The 18,903-nt window shown below is 48.7% G+C and overlaps 4 protein-coding genes across 4 annotated transcripts; 2 read left to right on the top strand and 2 right to left on the bottom strand.

The window, feature by feature from the left end:
* Positions 1–843: 843 nt before the first annotated feature.
* On the bottom strand, positions 844–1,379 carry P175DRAFT_0426498 (mitochondrial 54S ribosomal protein uL11m; the record flags this gene model as incomplete). The annotated part of the gene is made up of 2 exons (XM_040893175.1): positions 844–1,176; positions 1,251–1,379. The coding sequence occupies 2 exons, from the start codon at positions 1,377–1,379 to the stop codon at positions 844–846; spliced, it is 462 nt and encodes a 153-aa protein (XP_040756856.1).
* Positions 1,380–1,786: 407 nt separating this feature from the next.
* On the top strand, positions 1,787–3,535 carry P175DRAFT_079661 (survival factor 1 family protein). Its single transcript, XM_040901103.1, has 5 exons — positions 1,787–1,892; positions 2,002–2,220; positions 2,339–2,763; positions 2,818–3,194; positions 3,244–3,535. The coding sequence occupies exons 1-5, from the start codon at positions 1,873–1,875 to the stop codon at positions 3,340–3,342; spliced, it is 1,140 nt and encodes a 379-aa protein (XP_040756855.1). The 5' UTR covers positions 1,787–1,872; the 3' UTR covers positions 3,343–3,535.
* A 537-nt stretch (positions 3,536–4,072) lies between these two features.
* P175DRAFT_0498565 (uncharacterized protein) lies at positions 4,073–4,942 on the top strand. The gene is made up of 3 exons (XM_040896534.1): positions 4,073–4,347; positions 4,459–4,476; positions 4,654–4,942. Exons 1-3 carry the CDS (start codon positions 4,251–4,253, stop codon positions 4,695–4,697), a joined length of 159 nt encoding a protein of 52 aa, XP_040756854.1. The 5' UTR covers positions 4,073–4,250; the 3' UTR covers positions 4,698–4,942.
* A 114-nt stretch (positions 4,943–5,056) lies between these two features.
* P175DRAFT_0554693 (dynein heavy chain) lies at positions 5,057–18,832 on the bottom strand. The gene is made up of 3 exons (XM_040900576.1): positions 18,208–18,832; positions 5,836–18,149; positions 5,057–5,783 (listed from the first exon to the last, which is right to left on the bottom strand). The coding sequence occupies exons 1-3, from the start codon at positions 18,488–18,490 to the stop codon at positions 5,337–5,339; spliced, it is 13,044 nt and encodes a 4,347-aa protein (XP_040756853.1). The 5' UTR covers positions 18,491–18,832; the 3' UTR covers positions 5,057–5,336.
* Between the last annotated feature and the right edge of the window lie 71 nt (positions 18,833–18,903).

The raw sequence follows: 18,903 nt of genomic DNA, 5'->3' as shown, positions 1-18,903 counted from the left end.
CCGGGACGGGACTCCAGATTCTCTGAGAGAGAGAGGGAGAGGATTTCCAGAACCAGCCGATCCGTTGCCAGATGGTTTCATCCTCTCCTTGCATTCCGAATATTTCAAGGACATCTTCTGGAAGATTACCTACACCTAGTTTATGATACCTATCCGAATGTATCATTATTGACTATCGGTTGTTATGACCTATAGAGAACCCCATATGATCAAGTCTTTATTTTCTCTCTCTACGCATACAACTATTGAGCGATTGCGTACCGATACAGAGTGTATCCCCTCGCCAAGCGAAACTTCCCCCCTAATCCTCCCCTCATTTTTGCCGAGCATACCAAATTCTGCTGGTCTGGTCCCTCGAACCCCGGTTTGGGACAGACAATACCTGGAAAAATCGTACTGCTGATCCCCAGTTACCATTGCCGCTGGGAAGTCAGACGGAAAATGAAGTCATACCAACATTGTCTTGGCTGCTCGGCGGTGGAATCTGACAACGCTGCATCAGAACTCAGGAGTTGAGTGGTGTTGCTGTCTCCCCCCTTGCCTACCCTTAATTACCTATCCAGCCAGTGATGCTGATATAAGTGTAACTTGACCTTCACCCTTATCAAGGAAAGGAGCGGTAGTAGATCTGCTTCTACACCATATCTCAAGATCAATAAAAGAAAGATTCGGCCCATATACTTGGACCCAGCGAGCGCTTTCGATCTCATGCAATGCCTATAGTACATATATATTATAACAGACCCATCTCCGAAAACGCCAATACGTAATCCAAACAAATGGCTTCACAGTGCAAACGATACAATTGAACAAAGCCTACTCAACCAGAGGTATCTTCCCTTTTCAAGGAAGGACCTGAATGCCAATCGACTTGGCCTGTGCAATGACACTCTTGCAAAGTCCTGGCAGACTCAACCCTGATAACCTCGTCTCGGACTGTTTGATCTTGGCAATCTCATAAACGTGCTTCAGGGAAATATTGCCAATTGTCTCGTGTCCGGGTTTCATGGCGCCACGGATTCGGTTCTTGCGAGGTTCCACGTTGGCAGCCTGAAGGAGCAGCCAGGTCGTAGTGGGAGTGCGGAGGTCGAATGTAAAGGAACGGTCGGGACGGACGGTGACGCGGGCGGGAATGGGGACGCCGGTGTTGATGTGAGCTGTTCTAGCATTGAATTCCTGTGGGGGTGTTAGTGATTATATTCATTCTATTGCTTCCTCGTCGAATTGCAATGTGGTGGTGGCATGCATACCTTGCAAAAATCCATACTCTTCACACCTTTACTTCCCAGAGCTGGACCAACAGGGGGACTGGGACTGGCTTGACCGGCTCCCACAATGAGCTTCACGATCTGGTCCTTGGCCAATGCTTTTTTCGCCATGATGGGAGGGGAACTTTGAGAGAATGTGGGTTATTTATCCAACATCAAAACAGCTTCCTCTCGAACTGATCCCAATATTTTCGGAGGACGGAAGACGGCCTGGATTCGGGACCGGAGTTTCTTGCTCTTTTGGGGAGGATCCAGACCAACAAGCGAAATTGTCTTCCTCAGGCCCAAACAAAAAGTGCTGGACGTCATTATTATTTATTATTTTGCCGCAGCCTCAGGCTCAACAGTGGATGACAGGAATTGTATGTAGTTCTAGATTTCTTTCTCTCCTCTTCGTCGTCGTCTTGTTCCCTTGGATGAGCAGTTCCTAGCTACCCCATATAGAAATATCTCTCACCTCCCCATAGTCATAAAAGAAGGTCCAGTATTGACATCAGACCAACCCCCCTTTGGGCCCCGCGCGCTATCGATTTCCTCCCTTCACCTCCTCTTCTCTCCGTTGCTTTGATCTTCCCTCCAACACCTCACCTCCTATCTGCCCATCATGAACTGGCTCAAGTCTACGTAAGCCCCCCCCCCCCCCCCCCCCCTTTTTCTTCTTCGAGCTTTGTCTTTGATTTCCCCTCCTTGATGACCCCCCTGTTCCTTCGCTAATCAATGATCCCGCATATAGCCTCGCCTCCGTTGCAGGAACCCAAGAACCGATCTATGGCCCTGGCGCCATCCGGCCCGTTGGCACCCAGCAGACTGACGATGCTCCTTACACTGAACTCACCAAGGAACATCTGCGGTGGCGCGCTTATTCTTACACCAATGTAGAGACTCAGACCTTCTACATCATGGCCGACAATGGCACCTTGGTCTTTGTTCAAATCATCTACAGTAACATCGCGTCAGTCCACCCCCCCCTCCCCCGCCCCTCCTCCCCTTGACCTCAAACCCTTTTCTGTACCTGCATGGTATCCGTCCTGCGCATTAATGATCTAATCTAACCTTTCCCTCCATAATAGAGGTATTCATACGACCGCTCAATTCAATACCAAGATCTACAACCTCAGCGGCGATGGTCCCCACATCTGGTTCTCAGACCCCTTGTCCAATTACATGTTCGATGAGAGCATGCTTTCCTTTGCAGCAGATAACATCTCCTTGGCCCTCAACGAGGAGGGCGATGCTTATACCCTGAAGTCAGCAGTGAATGATGACTGTCTGGTGAACCTGACTTTCACCCGCACCTGCCCTGGTTTTGCCATCGGAAAGGACGGCACCACATACTTCGGCACAGACCCGGAGAACCCATGGGGCTCTATGCGCCATGCGTTCTGGCCTCGATGCACTGTTGAGGGTACTATCACTACGAAGGAGAAGGTCTACGATCTCAAGGGTCGGGCCATGTTCAGCCAAGCGCTCCAGGGCATGAAGCCCCACCATGCGGGTGAGTGATTTCTTCCTGGACATCGAAGAGCGACAAGACTCTGACAGACTGTAGCCGCTCGCTGGAACTTTATCAACTTTCAGACCCCTTCATTCTCCGCCATCATGATGGAGTACACAACACCCCCATCTTACGGATCAACCATCGTCAACGTTGGCGGAATTGTTAAAGATGGAGAAATCATTTATGCTGGCACCGGCAATACGGCTACTCATACAGGAGCATCCCAAGACAAGGAAAGTGACTGGCCCGAGCCCACGGCTATCAAATGGGAATGGAACGGCAAGACCAAGGACCAGCAAGAGGTTGTAGCCGAGATCAACGGCCCACTCGGCCCCAGACTTGACCGTATCGATGTTATGGCCGAGGTTCCCGGCTTTATTAAAACCATTGCTGGTAGTGTTGCAGGCACACGGCCGTACATCTTCCAGGTATGTCATCATCTCCTGACCTCAGCAAGTACCATGCTAACGGACGTAGTTCTCGCCCCAAGAAAAGCTTACGCTGAAACTCAAGATTGGCGATACCGAATACTCCGAAGAAGGATACATGTTTTCCGAGGCTACGTTCATTTCTTAATGCTTTTCCGTACATCGAGCATTTTCCCGGGACTAGTCGTAGGCGTTTTGATGATGGCCCGATATATTTATTTGCCCATGATGATGCTGCTGATTCACACCCACATAACCCCTCTCTAATGCCTGCATTATTTATACAGTGTTAATGCTATTTATATAATACCTCCATGCGCTCGTTTTAGGGTTAAATCTGACCCGCCAAGTATCACCCAGAGTAACACGGGATTCACTGAGTAGACTCAATAGTGTTGATTGAATTTCTTTGGTGTTCTGCCTACCCATCTACACGTAGTAACCTGCCTCTTTCTCGATACGCACTCTCTTTTGTCATGCCATGCCATGCCCATACCAAAACCACTATCCAACCACCCTCCTCTACACTTTAGATACCATCTCGACCCTCATCCAATGGCCCGCCTCCCGTCTGCCTATTTCACACCTGTCAATTCCGGCCGTCGGTTCAGGTGAGCATACCATCTACTCCTATCCGAACAAACCCCCCCCACCAACGCTTTCCAGGAAACTCCGAGACAACATCGAAGGAGTCAGTAAGTCACGTCGCGCCTCTTCTTCCCCTCGCAAACCCGAACCGAACGCTCTCTTCTTCTTCTTCTTCTTCTTATTCACGACTTGCCAGCCCGTCCTGCAATCCGGTCAGTGCCTTTCTTGTTTCAGATCCAGTAGTATTAGCTGGAAAAAAAAAAAGAAAAAAAAAAGAGCTTCTCGTACTGATCCCATCATATCTCTAAACAAATAGCCGCCTAGCCCGTCGCGGCGGCGTCGTCCGCATCAAGAAAGAAATCTACGCCGAGATCCGCGCCGTGCTGCGGGATCGTTTAAAGGAGGTTAGGAGAACGCATACCTACCTACCTAGTGGTGCCTGCATCCATCTGGGTTCTTGGGGAGATTATGGATGCTAAACTTTTGATTCACTGCCTTGCAACAGATCCTCAAGCACGTTGTCCTTGTTCTAGAGTCGTCGCAGACTCCGTTGAGGGATCGGAAGGTTTGTTGTTGTTTTTCTTTGCCCCCCCCCTCCTCTACATATATTTTCTATATGTTGTTATGTATGACATGATGATATGTTTTACTTCCAGAACTAATAATGACAATCTAGGTCGTTACCTCTCGAGATGTGCGTGTTCCCCTTTTCTTCTTCTTCTTCTTCTTCTCCACCTCACCCGTCCGCCCTACTACTTTGCGCAACGTTGTTATCCGAGGTGGTAGATATTTGGTCTTGTGTGCATGTACATATATGCACTGCACTGCACCTGCGGACGGAATAAACACATGCTAATATCAGGACCTGAAGGTGGTATATGCTGTACACCAGGTACGTGGGTGAGTGAGATATGATAGGAATCCTGATTTCAATGTATTACCGATTTGTCTTCCTTTTTTTTTTTATCTACGATGCTGTGTTTCAGAAACCTCGTCCTTCCTCCCCCCCCTCTCTCTCTATATTTGACTTGATAAGAGATGTTAACCAGCATAGATGGGAAACACTCTCTACGGGTTCTAGTCATGGATGAATCTTGATCGTGTTGGGTGTTGGGAATACCTGGGAATGAATGCCTACACTACACTACTCTGCCTGACTGACTGGCTGGTGGCTATCGGCTCGAGGATTTGTTGGTGCTAAGGGACAATTGGAAAGGTCTAAACTATATCTACTAGGCAATGACGCTAGGAAATGTCTTGAAATCATGAATGGTGGATAATACAGATCAGATTTGAATGTAATGAAAGTCTATGGTTTCTAATTGAAAAAAGTACACTAGGAAAGGACAATAAGAAGAGAATATCCAGACTAGCACAAATAGTATAATACAAGGATCAAAGTAATGTATGGGTGAAATAACAGAGAATCATTACAAGGAATTGTGCTGGGGAAATAATTAGATGCCAGTCTCTGCCCATAGCAAAATGGCTATGAGTGAACCAAAAACATCAAGAAGAGAAAAATATTAAACAATCTAAGGCGAGGGATGCTCCTTAAGCATCGATCATCAGCTGCTCTCCTTCGTCTAGTAGAGATGTCACCTTGGCCAGATCCGAGATCATCTTTTTCCCGTGTCCGACTAGCAACAGTTTCTCAGCATTAGCTGGGAGGCCGAGATACGTGGGCGGTTCTCTCTCCGGAAGTCTATTCACCCACTCGACAAAGTCCCGGATGCTCGTTTGTCCGGGGAGCGTGAGACATTCGTCGTTTTCAACTCCAGAGACAAGTTTATACTCGTCTTCGAAAGCTGCAGGAGTGAGGAAGCTATGCACCAGGCGCTGTAGTTGCTGGAAGTCTTCATGGTCATCGACCTTGCCACCGTACATCTCGGTTACCAGGGTCCGAATCATGTCCCATGGGAGTTTTTGAGGCGCCACATTAGATCGTCCTTGAGCGATGCTGTCAACCCAGTAATCGATAATAAGGGCAGAGCATTCATACTGAGTTGCAGGGTTAGTAGACGGAAGACATAGATAAGTTAGGGCTACTCACATCACTATCATTGAACTCCCAGAAACCTTTCCAGCCCAGACTTGGAGCGTAACGAAGTCTCTCTTGAACAACGGCATGCAGGAAGCACAGGAGGACATACACACGAGCCTTCTCGACAGGAGCCTTGCTCGCGCGTGTGGTCAAGGAAGACAGGGAATCTTTCATATTGGCGCGCACACCAGCTGGCTGCTCGAACATGAGAACTCGAGAAGCACGGATGAGGTTGACGGGGATCTTGGGACTGGATTCCATGGAAAGGAACAGCCTAAAGTCTTTGTGGGGCTTGAGTGACTCCAGACGCTTCTCCAAGCTTTGGAGCCATGAGGGCGCAAGATGAACGTTCTTGACCTGTACCCAGGTTCCAGCGGCGGCAGCATTGTTAATCGCTTTGTCGGCAGACTCCAGACCTTCGTTGGAACCCATAGCAATGTTTGCACAAGTTGCCTGCATACGCTCAACAAGAGCATCGACTTTGTAGCTGGCATCAAAACCAGGGCTGGAGCTGAGGGAGATTGGCGTGGTAGCGTTTACTTGGTCAACAATATCTCTTAGATCAGTGCTTCCTTCAAACAGCTCGCGGCTGAACACTGCCACAATGAATCGTTCTGCAGCTGGGACGAATCGGTCCATCCTGCATATCTTAACAAGTAGTAGGGTTCGGAGCAATTGATCGAATTCGTTTGTGTTTTCGTCCCACACAGCAGGAACTACGTTTTCTGCTAGCTCTTCATTGAAGAACTGATCCCATTGTTCTGCAGATACTGTGGAAGCATGTGACCTGAAGAGTGACATGTTTGAGACCCGGCCCATGACTTGTTCCTTGAGATCAGGGCTGGAGGAAAGATCAGCACCCGCAATTGATTCATCTAAGATGTTATCAATGATGCTCTTGTCCATAGCGTAGGGCGCAGCTTGCGCGAGAAGCATTGCGAATGTAATACGATCCTTTTGGATCAGCCCCAAGGACGTACGTTGGTAGGTAGTGATGAACAGATCCCGGAGAATGATTTGAACTCGTGCGGAGTGGTCCTTTTCTTGTGCGAGACGTTTGTTTTGGTATAGGACCGAGTTGAAGATATCGACAAAGTATTGGAGGGAGAATTGGTAAAAGTGGTTGATATGATGAAGCTGCTCCAGTACCGCGAACACGGCGCTGCAGGATTTGGCGATGATGCTGTACTTGAGCGTAATATTCTCCACTTCGGTCATGACTCCTTCGGTTTCGACCATCTTCTTGGAGATTTCTGCAGCTTCTTTTTTGAGCGTTTCGAGTGTCTCAATGACGTTATCATCGTCGAGGATGTTGCCGCGGGATTCGTTGAGAGCCTGCAACAGGCGCTTCTCTAGCTGACGCAGATGGATCTTAAATTCACCTTGCAACTTGACCAGGTCTGTGCGACGGGCGTCAACATCAGGGCGCTCAAACTTCAGCACTTCGTTCAGTGACTGAGTCTGCAAACTGCTTTGTGTCACAGTGAAGTTCACAAAGGTGGTTCTACTGCAAACGTCTGGTGGGAAAGATGCAGAGGGATCTCTCGTTGACAGGAAGAGCTTGAATGCAGGTGAGAAATCGATCTCCTGTTTGCCCAATTGAATGAGAACACGTCCTCCAGTTTTTTGGTATTCCTTATTCAACACGTGGTTGATAATTGGGTCCAGATACTCTGCATCCTGAATCAGGATCGGATTTCCGAAACGCAAGGCACTTTCCAACTGCTTCACAAAAGAATCATCCAGAAAGCTCGTCACGGTCAGTTTTCTGTCTGAGCTTTCTTTCTGCAAGAACTCGGTAACACGGCCAGAGGGGTCAATGATGAGCGGGTATCTGTTATATCGCTTAAGGATAATGGCGTTCTCGGTACAAAGGTCATCGACTGGCAGTGAGTGATCTTGCCAGGTCAGACGTTCATCCGCATTCGACAGGTACTCTGTGATGGGGTTGTGTGGCTTCAAGTTGATTCCAGATTGAACCAGCTGGTTAACCCAGTCATCAATCATTGCCTTTCGGAACTGCTGGTCGTAGAAACCAGCATAGGCAAGGAATGCTGCTGCAATTAGAACATCACCCACCAAGGTGCTGATTTGCGTCTCAAAAGATTTGCTTCCTTCTTCCCAACGTGTACGTTCCGATGCCAAGCTGTCCAGCAGGCGTACACTTCGGTCAACCTTGAATTGCACCCTCGACATCTCAGTTTTTATTGCTTGTGTCTCACTGATGAGGGCAGCATATTCAGCCTTGTAGGTGGCAATACTGCTCTCGAGGTCGTTGATTGTGTTTTCGATGGCCTGTGCTTCAGCCTTCGTCTGCAATGCTTGCTCTTCAAGCTGGTCCACCTCCTCACGCAAAGGTCCAACCCGGTCCAAGATCTCCGAGTAGTTGACCTGGGCCTCAACCCACTGAACCAAAGGACCGCAGGCCTTACTGGCGCGGTTGACTCTCTCATAGGTAAAGTCCTCCTTGGAAAGAAACTCGCTCTGCATCTTCAGCCTGTGGTTTCTTGTCATCTGTCTCTCATTGTCATAGTTGACGATACTAGCAATGAAATCGTCTTTTCGCACAATTCCTTGGATTGTCTTCCAGCTATCGACCTTGTGGCCCAGTAGAGTACAAACGGCCTCGAGAGCAAGTCGAACACTTGCAGGGGGATTACCCATAGAACGAACTTCAGTAAGGTGTTGACGTTTGATGTTGCTGACACTTTTCTGGGCTTCTATAACTGCTGGTTCAGCCCTGGCAAGGTCGTTGAGAACAACTTCCTTGCGGCGAGCTACTTCTTGTTCCTGCTTCTCCAAAGCTGCCTGGACCTCGAGGGATACTGCCTTCCGTTGTTCTGCTTCCCGCTGATCAGCAACCATACGTTGGAGCTTTTCGTTAGCCTCCGTGTCTTTCTTTTCAAGTTGCATCTTCTTCTGGGCCAGACTGGCACGGAGATCGCTGACTTTGTCGACAGTGTCCCTCAGTTTCTCCAAACCAACGTTCAAGTGTCTTTGTTGCTCCTCTAGATCTTCGCGTTTTTCATTAAAGAGCTTCACATACTGAGCGACAAAATCGAGGTAATGGCGAGGAGTGAGGTATGTTGTCTTCCCTTGCTGCTTCTGAAGGCGTTGATTGAACCTCTGGAGGGAATAATGGATGTACACCATGGCATTTACGACTGCATCGCGATGGGACGCAGGAAGGCTCAGTTCGCGGTAAGCCACTGGTATGCTGTCAGGAGCAACAAAATTTGACTTATCTAGGTCAACCGATTGTGTAAGTTCGGAGCCAACCTGGAAAAGAGCCTGGTCAGACCAGTCGCCCATCCAGTTGAGAACGCAACGGTTGAACAATGCGGGACTGGTTGCAGCCTTCGACGATAGTCCTTCTTCAGGAGGATTCATAGTGAAAACAACATGCAGGTTCTTCACAATTTGTTGGGTAAACCATTTGTAGAGTTCTTCTTGGGTATCGAGGAGAAGACCCTGCCGTTGAGCACCTTCCTTACATCCTGTCATAAGAGAAGAGAATTCGTCTCCTTCAAAGAGACCAGGAACTTCAGCGTTAGCTAAGAGGGTATTCATGCGCTCCAGGAATCCAGAGTCAAGAACATTTGCCTCGTCCATGATGAAACAAATCTTTTCACCTTTACAGCCTGCACGGCGCAGAACAGTCCTCAAATCGTCATCAAAGTCTTCTGAGGAGTACTTTCCATGAACCTTGATCTGGAACACCTTCAAGCCGTTCATCCACGCAACGAAGCGAGACAATGTAGTCTTACCACTTCCGCTCACTCCAATGAGAATGAGATGACCTTGTGGTTGACGGAAGACTCTGTCAATGCGGAGAGCATGCTCTAAGACATCATTGAATAGGACGAGTGGCACGTCGACCTCCTCCTCGCAGAATGTCTTGAGACGTGCTTTCACAAACTCACGCAATCGCTCTTGCTCGACAGGAACGTAGTGCTTGGACAGCCAGTTTGAGAACAGAATAGGCCCCTTAAGAGCTTGTTCCTCATCGATTGTGGGGAAATTGTCAAGCGCAATTCGGCGAACAGCATCAGCAGTCCAACTCCTCTCTTCTTCAGTGACGAGACGATCCTGGAAAAGACGTAGAGCTTCATGTGCCCAGATCCGGACCAACCCTTCGACAGACAGACTCTCGAGTGGCTTAATAGCTTCGTACACACCGCGAACCCATCGGGTAAGTTCACGAGGGGAGTACACATAGTGGGGTTGGATCTTAGGTGTAAACCTAGCTTGAGATTCCAAGTAGAAGCGGACCATAGCCTTAGTAAGTGATTCAGAGAAACCACGCAGTAGGGGAAGAATCTTCAGAATCGCGGAGTTGAATGTTCCGTAGATTTGCATGAGTGAGATCTCGCCAGGATAATCAACCATGATCAAGGGAGAATGACGGAGGAATCGCTCGGCCATCGGAGTACGTCCAGCATCTGTCGGAGGATTGCACGCACCGACGAATTGGATGCGGTCCAAGGTAACCCAAGTTCTGTCTGACGTTCTCCAGAAGCCGTTCTGTTCGACAAGTTGGCGCAAGAAAGAGATTGCGCGCTGGGTTCCGTAGCGATCAGGGGCAGGCAAGTTAATTTCGTCGCAGAAAATAACAAGCCACCTGCCAATCTGACTTGGAGACATGACAACTCCGTTTAATGTCTTCTTGTATTCACAGTATTGCTCAAAGGTCTTGATCAGGAGATCGGGAGTTGTGGCACTCGAGAAGTTGAGACCAACAACCTCCATATTTGGAAGTTTGCGAAGAGCAGCAAAAAGAGTCATTGTTTTACCAGAACCCGGGGGACCACAGAGCAAAAGTGGCTTATGTTCAGCGAGCCATGAGTAGAGAACGTCCTCGTGACGAACTGTATCAACGGTTGGAATAACCACGTCCGTTTGAGTGATGGAATGGGTATTGATATCGATAGATGGAACCTGGGATTGCCAGCTTGTCCACTGTGCTTTCGGGAGAGTAATATCAAAGTCAATGAGAGAAGCATTAGCTTCAACGGGGAGGTCAGTCGTGGTCAAGCCAGAGACAAACTCTCCAAAAGACTTCCGATCTGCCAACGGGCAGTCTCCAGTGAAGGACCAGACGAGTGCAAGAAGAAGCTTTTTGGAAATGTAGGACTCTATCTGATCTTGATCAAGTGGGAAATCGACATGTTGGATATTGTATTCGAGGACATTTCGGCAAGCCTTGTTCAGAAGACTGAACAGCGTGTTGAGGGCACGTATCTCGGTGAATTCCATGATATGGTTGCATTTCTTAGCTTCCTCGAGAGTCTTCAGGATGAGGTCGTCTGTCTGGAGTAGTTGCGAAAGGATGGTGGACAAGAGATTCTGAGAATCCTGGGTTTTAACTGCCGCTTGGCCTGCAGGAGCGCTGTCATCGTCCAAGTCCTCGAAAGTCTTCGTCTTCAGCGATTCAACGTAGTTGGAGACAATCATAGCAGGTGTCACAGTGTCCTCATTGAACCAAACCATACCACAACGACTAACTGTAGCCAGTGTAGCGTACTTGAGGCTCTCTACTTCAAACATGATGCGGACATTTGGAGGTAGGTTCAGGCGCTCTCCGTTTGGCAGTGTCAGCAGCTTATTGTCATCCAGAACACTGTTCAAGTTTTCAACCCATTCTGGATCGACATCACCATCAAATACAATCCAGTGACGCTTTGAGTCTTCGCCACGAAGGTTGTCCACGATCTTTCTTAGGATACCCGTGAATAGACCATCTGACCATTCTCTGGTGGTGCTGTCCAAGCTACCGTAAAGCGCCTCCTTCGACATGACCTTGGAATCAATGATGTGAGAGACACCTTCAACTCCTTCGATGCGTTGGAGTGCCTGTAGGAGAATCTTCCACGCTGAGGATTTTCCTGATCCAGATTTACCCACCATCATAACACCGTGATGAATGCTTTGAATCTGATACAATTGAAGAGCCTTCGAGATCCACATTTCGCTATCAACGAAGTGTCTTTCTTGAGCAATCTCTCTGATAGCAGCAGTAAGTTTCTCATAGTTCGCTGGAACGTATTCTACACCAGCAAAATCTTGTTCTTGGATGGCGAGCATTCGGCTAACATCGTCGCGAATGAGCTTAGGGGCGATAGTTTCACGAAGACTTTGGACGATAATTTGGGGTTCAACAATCTCATCGGGGCCGAGGTCACCGTCAGAATTTGCAATACGAGTACGCTTGAGACCTCCAGAGCTAACCAAAACACTCTTAAGAGCACGGAGACCAAAGTCGTAATGGGCTTGTTTCGATAACTGAGACGCGCAGTGGTCGAAAAATGGTACAGTCTGCTTCGAGAGACGCTTGGCTTGCTTGAAACCTTGCGAGAAGAGCATGACCTCTGCAATAAGCTCTTTGTCGGGCTTGGACATTGCCACACTTCTGAAGAGCTTCTTCAAATTGTCGGGGAGATTGGATCGTCCAGCGTATCCAGGGTTCATAGTGATAAAGATACCAGTGTTGGGGTTCACACTCAACCGTCTACCAACCAGTTCAATCTGAGTCTTGTCATCGCTTTCCCCGTTTCTAAGTCCAATTTGAATGTTTTGGATTTGCTGGGAGACCGCGGATAGAATTCTTTCTTCGAGACGGTTGAACTCGTCGAAACAACCCCACGCACCGACCTGACAAATACCGAGGAAAATACGGCCCATGGCTTGGAAATCGAACGTGTCGTCACAGCAGAAGACGAGGGTAAACCGACCGAGCTGGAGACCGAGTGCTTTGACTGATTCTGTTTTTCCGGTACCTGCAGGGCCGTACGGAGAGCCACCAAGTCGTTGGCACAGGGCCTGAGTAAGGGTGAGGAAACAGCGATCGGTAAGCGGCGTCCGAACAAGACGTTCAGGAACACCCAAGTACTCAAAACCGTAGTTGAGTTTGGCATTAGCCATGTGAACGTAGAGCCGCTGCAGGAAGTCACCTTCGGCATTGTACACATAGCGCATTTGAAGGAGCCAGAGGTAGTGCGATGGGGCAGTTGCGTTCGAGGAAATGAGCTTGGAGATGACGTCGCGCTGGTGAACAAACTCCGTGATAAGATGCTCACACTTCTTTCGCGTAATGGCATCCAAATCGCCAAGAACAGTTACAGCGAGTAGCTCTAGCACTCGGACCTGAGCATCGTATAGGGCTGGCAAATTGGTTCCGCCGTTCTCTAAAGACTTTTGTACCTCATTAGTCCAGACTGCTTGACTAGCAAGCACGACTACCTGGGCAGGGTAATTGGCAATGAAGTCGTCGAACGCAGTTCGGTCAACTTCGTGGGAGTTGTAAAGAGGGTCGAACTGTTCCACAGCTTCGGCAAGAAGTTCTGCTAACGTTGATTTCATGTTGCTTTCAAGGGCCGTAAGCCAGTCATTAATTCTTGGGGTCTTCACAAGGCTGACTTCCTTCTTTAGTCTGACTTCTTCGCCTTCCTTAGAGGTAAACCCAACGATATTACTATCGTCGTCCATCAGCACGCCGGACAATCCAGCAAACATTTTCTTAAAGTGCTTGGCAACACGGAAAATATCGTTACTGTTACCAATGATCTCAAGCAAATCTTCATCACCAACAAAGTAGAATCGAGGGAAGGAAACACGCTCTCTCTCCAAATATTCACCCAAGGCTTTCTGGATCTTGTTGAGTAATTCCGCCAATCTCTCCAGTGACTTCTGGACACCGTTGATTGCAAGAACATCGAGAACAAAGGGAGACTTGTATACTTTCTTCATCACAGCAAAGAACTCGGAGTTGATGTTTTGGAAGCGGCTCGACTCCAGAGGCAGAAGATGCTTAATATCGGCGTTGCCTGTGAAGACACCTTCAAGGTAAACCCACTGTCTCTGAACATCAATCCACACGTCGAACAGAACATGAACACGGTTTAGTTTGTCCTCCCAAGAAGAAGCGTCCTCTTCGAACTCTTTGTAGTATGGGGAGTGTCGCATAGCCTGGAGGGAGTTTAGATTCTCGCTGCACTTCGCAAAAAGATCATCAAATCCACGAATCAAGCGGCACTTGTTCTGGTAATTGATGAGGTCCAGTGAGTAATTTTGCCAGGTCTCGCGAACAGACTTCAAAAACTCCTCCAGTGCCATTTCACCTTGAGCCTGTGCGATGATATTACGGATGACAACCTCGCTAGCTGTAAGCTGGAGATCCCAAACATCTCCAAGGGTTAGAGAAACGAGCGAGAACCTCTTTCCTGGCTTGAGGGATTTGTAAATCTTCTGCCAATGCCTCTCACGTACTGCTTCAGACTTCATATCAGAAAGCAGAGGGTTGACCTTCAGAAGTTGTCGGAGAACATTTTGGATATGTTCGAATGCAGCATACTGTCTCATACGACTGGGCATCTCCTTGGTCATCTTAATCAGGCCATCAATGGATTGACGTAGTTTCCTTGGCTGAACACTTGTCCAGAGCATATCCCTTAGCTCGTTAAGGCTCTTCCAAATAGTCGACAAAGCGGCCCAAACGGACATAAAATCTTGGACTTCTTCCAAAATTGCAGGCAAGGAAGATTCTGCGCTTGCAGGCAGATCCAGAGCCTCTTTAGCTTTGGAGACCATGTCAAACTCAGCCTGGAGAGACTCAAGGCGTGACTGGAATGAGCTCAGGGAGCGAGACGCCTCGTCAGGCGGAATAGTTCCTGACACAGGTTTCTCTTCATTCCACTGGGCAATCACTTCAGCAATCTTGTCGCTGATGACCTTGTCTTCAGCTATAATCTTTGCTCGCAACGCGTCCGTCTGATCCTGGACGATCTTGCTCTTCCGAGCGAGTAGTTCATTAAGAGCTTCCCACTCGCCATCAACATTCTCTACATGCAGCCAGTCGCTAGGGAATTGGTAACGTTGTCGAGCGAGCGTAGCCTGACCCTGTCGGAAGAGATCAACCTCCGGCTCCCACACTCTTGCCTTGCGCTTGCACTGTTGTACAATTGTGATGAAAGAAACTGCATGGGCTGTGGAAGCTGCCTCCAGAGTCTGCCCTTCTAGGTCGCGTCGAGCCGTAGCGATCTCTAAATGAACTTCACGCATACGGTTTCCAAGTTTAGAACCAAATTTGAGTAGCATTTCGTGCTGCCATTGGTCGTACTTGGCATTGACCCTTGTTTGGACTTGTTCGTAATCAATGCGGATGTTACCGAATGACCGACTAACTTCAGAAGTGTCGAAGGTGGCCCTGCTTTTGCGGATTTCTTGAAGAAGCTGAAGCCACTGGGACAGGTCATCGCCCAAGATGTCGTAAACTTGTTCAGACTGCAGATCCCAAAGAGACTGGAATTGCAACCACTTGTCAACATATTCAGAGACTTCCTTGAGTCTAGTCTCAATAGCATTGTAGACGTGGTTCAACTCCTGGGTACAGTGCTGTGGAAGATCGGCGAAACAGGACTCGGACAACTGGACTTTCTGCACATCAATGGAAATCTGATACCGAGAAGAATTGATCTTCTCAAGACTACAAATAATGCCAAGCCAATTATCAAAGTGCGAGAACCAAGTTGCACGGGCAAACTGGAGAGGCGGGTCGAGATGGAGAACTTGATTGCGCATGGAAATCTCGTGAGTAAGCCCAGGGAATTCAATATGGTACATTGGAACTTCGATTTCTCCAGTTGCAGGATTCACGGTTCCACTGGGCGCCGGTAGGGTCTGCTGGCCGTTCTTCGCTTCCTGGAATGAGTTGATCCATTCCCGAATTGCCCGGTGAAGACGCTCCCGAAGAATAGTCTCGATCCTTTGGTTCAGGTTATGCACCCAGTATCCAAGATTGACATAATTTTCCAAGTTCAGTTTATCCACAGACACCTGAATGGCGTCCAAGCGCTGCCTGAAAGCGGAGGTTTCATATGGACAGGATTTCAGTTCTAGAATCGCTTTCTGGATATTCTCGTTGATCGAAGTCAAAACAGCCGTCTTGGACTGCAGAACAGACGCGGATCCAGCAAACTCGCGTACAAATTGTACGTGTTTACTTTCACCTCTACTGGAAATCACGGAATCAAGAGCACCATTTGCCAACGCTGATTGCTTGACATGCAGCTCATAAGAGTGAACAAATGATTCCCACCGTAATGGGATGCCCTTCACGATCATACTTTGTGCATCGTTTATATAACCGTTCAAAAGAATTGCAACATCTGTCATAGACAGGATAGAGCGGTTCGTCTGAAGGAGAGTACGGACGCTTTCCATCAGACTTATGGCATATGGATACACTCGCTTGGCTTCTTTCGAGATGTTGCTGACAGCATGGGGAACCTGGAAGTTGAGCCAGATCAGATTCCTGACTTCCTTAAATAGGGCAATAATTTGAGCATCAAAGTTCACTGTGAGCTCCAAGGTGTTGCCAGCGGCTCTGCTACGGACAACATTGAAAAGTCGGCCAGAAATTGTGATATGGCGCCGCTGAACATCATGTAACCATGACTCAAAGACGGGACGTGTATCCAGCTTCTTTCGGAACAAATTACTCTCGGACTGGAGTTTTTGACCCTCGGAATGCAGGTGCCAGTCCTCTCCAAGAACATCCTCGACCTTACGCATGTACCCATCCAATTGCCGCTCTATCTGGCGTGCCCAAACAATAGCACCCGATACAGGTGGAAGGTCTCGCAGTTGTGCCATGGCGTGTGCTTCTGAGTGACCATATTGTTGCTTAAACCGCTCGTGCAATGCAGAGATATCCTGCTTGACGTTTTCGATAAGTTGGGTTTGGTATTCGCCAATAGCACCCCTAATCTTAGGACGAACAAGAAGGGCATTGAACTTTGAAAATACGCGGAACATTTCGTTCGCATTCTTTGCGGTTGCAAGACGGTCCCGCAGACGGGCGATAATGGAGTTTTCAACACGAGAGGTGCGCTCGTTATAGGCAATCTCCTCTTTGATCCAATTCTGGGTTCCTACTGAAGACACATCGAGCACATCCACGTTCTTAAGAGCAGCGTAGGCCTGTGCAACTTCTTCAACGGCATCGACGTCTCCAATCTCCTCGACAATCACGGCTCCATCAGAGCTTGCCCCGCCTGGTGTATCCCCGGCGGAAGAGCTCTTCGGGCCAAGAACATTGACAATCGTTCGCTGCAGTTGTTCGTGGTTAACACGGAACGTGTTGATGTATTTCAATCGCTCCTGAGTCTTCTCATGGCGCGCGGCAATCTTGATAGGGATGAACTTTTCGTTTCGGCGTCGTGTTGATTCACGGGCAACATTCGTAAACTCCTTGAGGTTTTCGTCCCAGGTCCGCCAAATAGCACCCGCAGTCTTCATCAAGGATCGGAACTCACGGTAATCCAGATGCAAGATTGTCTGGCCGTGCAGAAGGGTGTGTATCTGCGAGTCAAGGTCACCAGAGATTGCTTCCACAAGCGCTAGAGCGCGCTTGATCGGGTAGGGACAGATTTTCAATTTCTTATTGAGGTGGTTGAAAATCAGGCTGAGGGACTCTTGAACCTTCTGCAACGAGGTTGCAGAAAGGAGTTCGTCCAGAGGGAAGTCGCGCATAAGCTGATTATATTTCTGAACCAAGTCAGTAGCCTCGCGCAACCCAGTATCGGCTACAAAACTCAGAGTAGCTTGATAGCGCTTCGCATGGCGCAGGATATCCATGGTCAACTGAACCCCATCCCCACGCAGTTGGTTCTCGATCCCTTCAAGAGCAGTCTCCATCGACAGCCAGAAATTGATTTCCTGGGCTGCTGAGCCGCTATCGGCGTCGCGTGACATCTTTGTGATTGTCTGGATAGATCTAATCCAGGCATTTACATTGTTTTGGATGCTGTTAATGAAAGTGCTGCTCTCAAGTAGTGTAGAATCGATAAGTTCAACCGAGGGCTTGACACCTCGCTTTTCTGCCTCAATGAGGGCGGTTTGCACAACCTCATGCAGAGGAAGGTTCAAAGCAGGGATCTCAACATTCTGCTGAAGATGGCGAAGACCTAGTTCCAGTTCCGCGAATTTCTTCTTGGTGGCGGGTACCCCAGTTTTCACCTCTGTATCCGTCCTCGGCTTGGAACCAGTAGCGGCGTCTTGGTTGCGGGTGCATGCTTCAAAATATGGACTCAACCCATGGTGAACAAAGAGGTGTAGGATCTCATACGGCGAGAGCGAGGTTCCTTGTTGAGCTTGAGCATCGTTCGGCGTTGCCAAGCCGGGGAAGTTTATAACCTGGATCTGCGACGATATGGGGAGCGACGGATCAATGGCCGCAGGGCGTTTAATGAAGGCAACCGACGCAACGGTGGTTGAGGAGGAGGAAATTTCGCTAGAAAGATTATAAACATATTGTACGGCCGGTTCTGCGAGGAATTTTAGGTTAGCATAGCCAGATTTCCAGTGCCAACAATCTATACATACCCTCACCGTCTGCCGTCCCATTTGCATCCTCAGAGGCGATCAGATCTTTCTGTACATAGAGGGCGGGCTGGGACTCTGAGGCGAATCGCGCACACCGTTGCACAGTTTCGTTATACTTTGGCTTTGACAGCAGGCTGCCAGGGCCTTCAAGTTCGCTTTTCAGCGCGCCCAAAGTAACCTGCAACACCTCTACCAAATATTGCACTATTATATTCGAATCTACCAACGCTCCTTGTGGCGCAGCGGGAACACCGTTCGACACCGCGGAAGAGGCGACCTCCATCGCGATTATTTATGACGAGTATCCCGCGTAAATCATCGATAAATTAGGATAGAATAGCACCACCCTTCCGAGAGGATGGTTGTATACTGTTGACTGCGAACAGCTCGCGACGCCGGCGGAAATCAGAGGAAACCAAGATAAGAGGAGCGGTGATGTGATATAGGTATGCTTCGGCAAAAGTGACGGAAGTAACAAGTCTAAAGAGCAAGAGATTAAAGGTTCATGGTCTGACCCTTAGGAAGTTGTCAGAACGGCGTTTTCAAACAGGTATTAGTTAATATTATGGTAATCTCCGGGCTGGACCAGCAGTTAGTTGAGTTGAGAGATACAAATCGATCGTAGAGACACTCCCTGACCCTGAGACGCGCGGGCAGAGGGCGTGTTTTTTTGGTTGCTTCAGGGGGCAGCTGCAC

Source organism: Aspergillus ochraceoroseus (assembly GCF_002846915.1).
Source record: "Aspergillus ochraceoroseus IBT 24754 chromosome Unknown P175scaffold_1, whole genome shotgun sequence".
In the NCBI taxonomy this organism is placed as follows: Eukaryota; Fungi; Ascomycota; class Eurotiomycetes; order Eurotiales; family Aspergillaceae; genus Aspergillus; species Aspergillus ochraceoroseus.
Note: the sequence above shows the minus strand (reverse complement) of the source record. Positions and strands in the feature narration are given on the sequence as shown.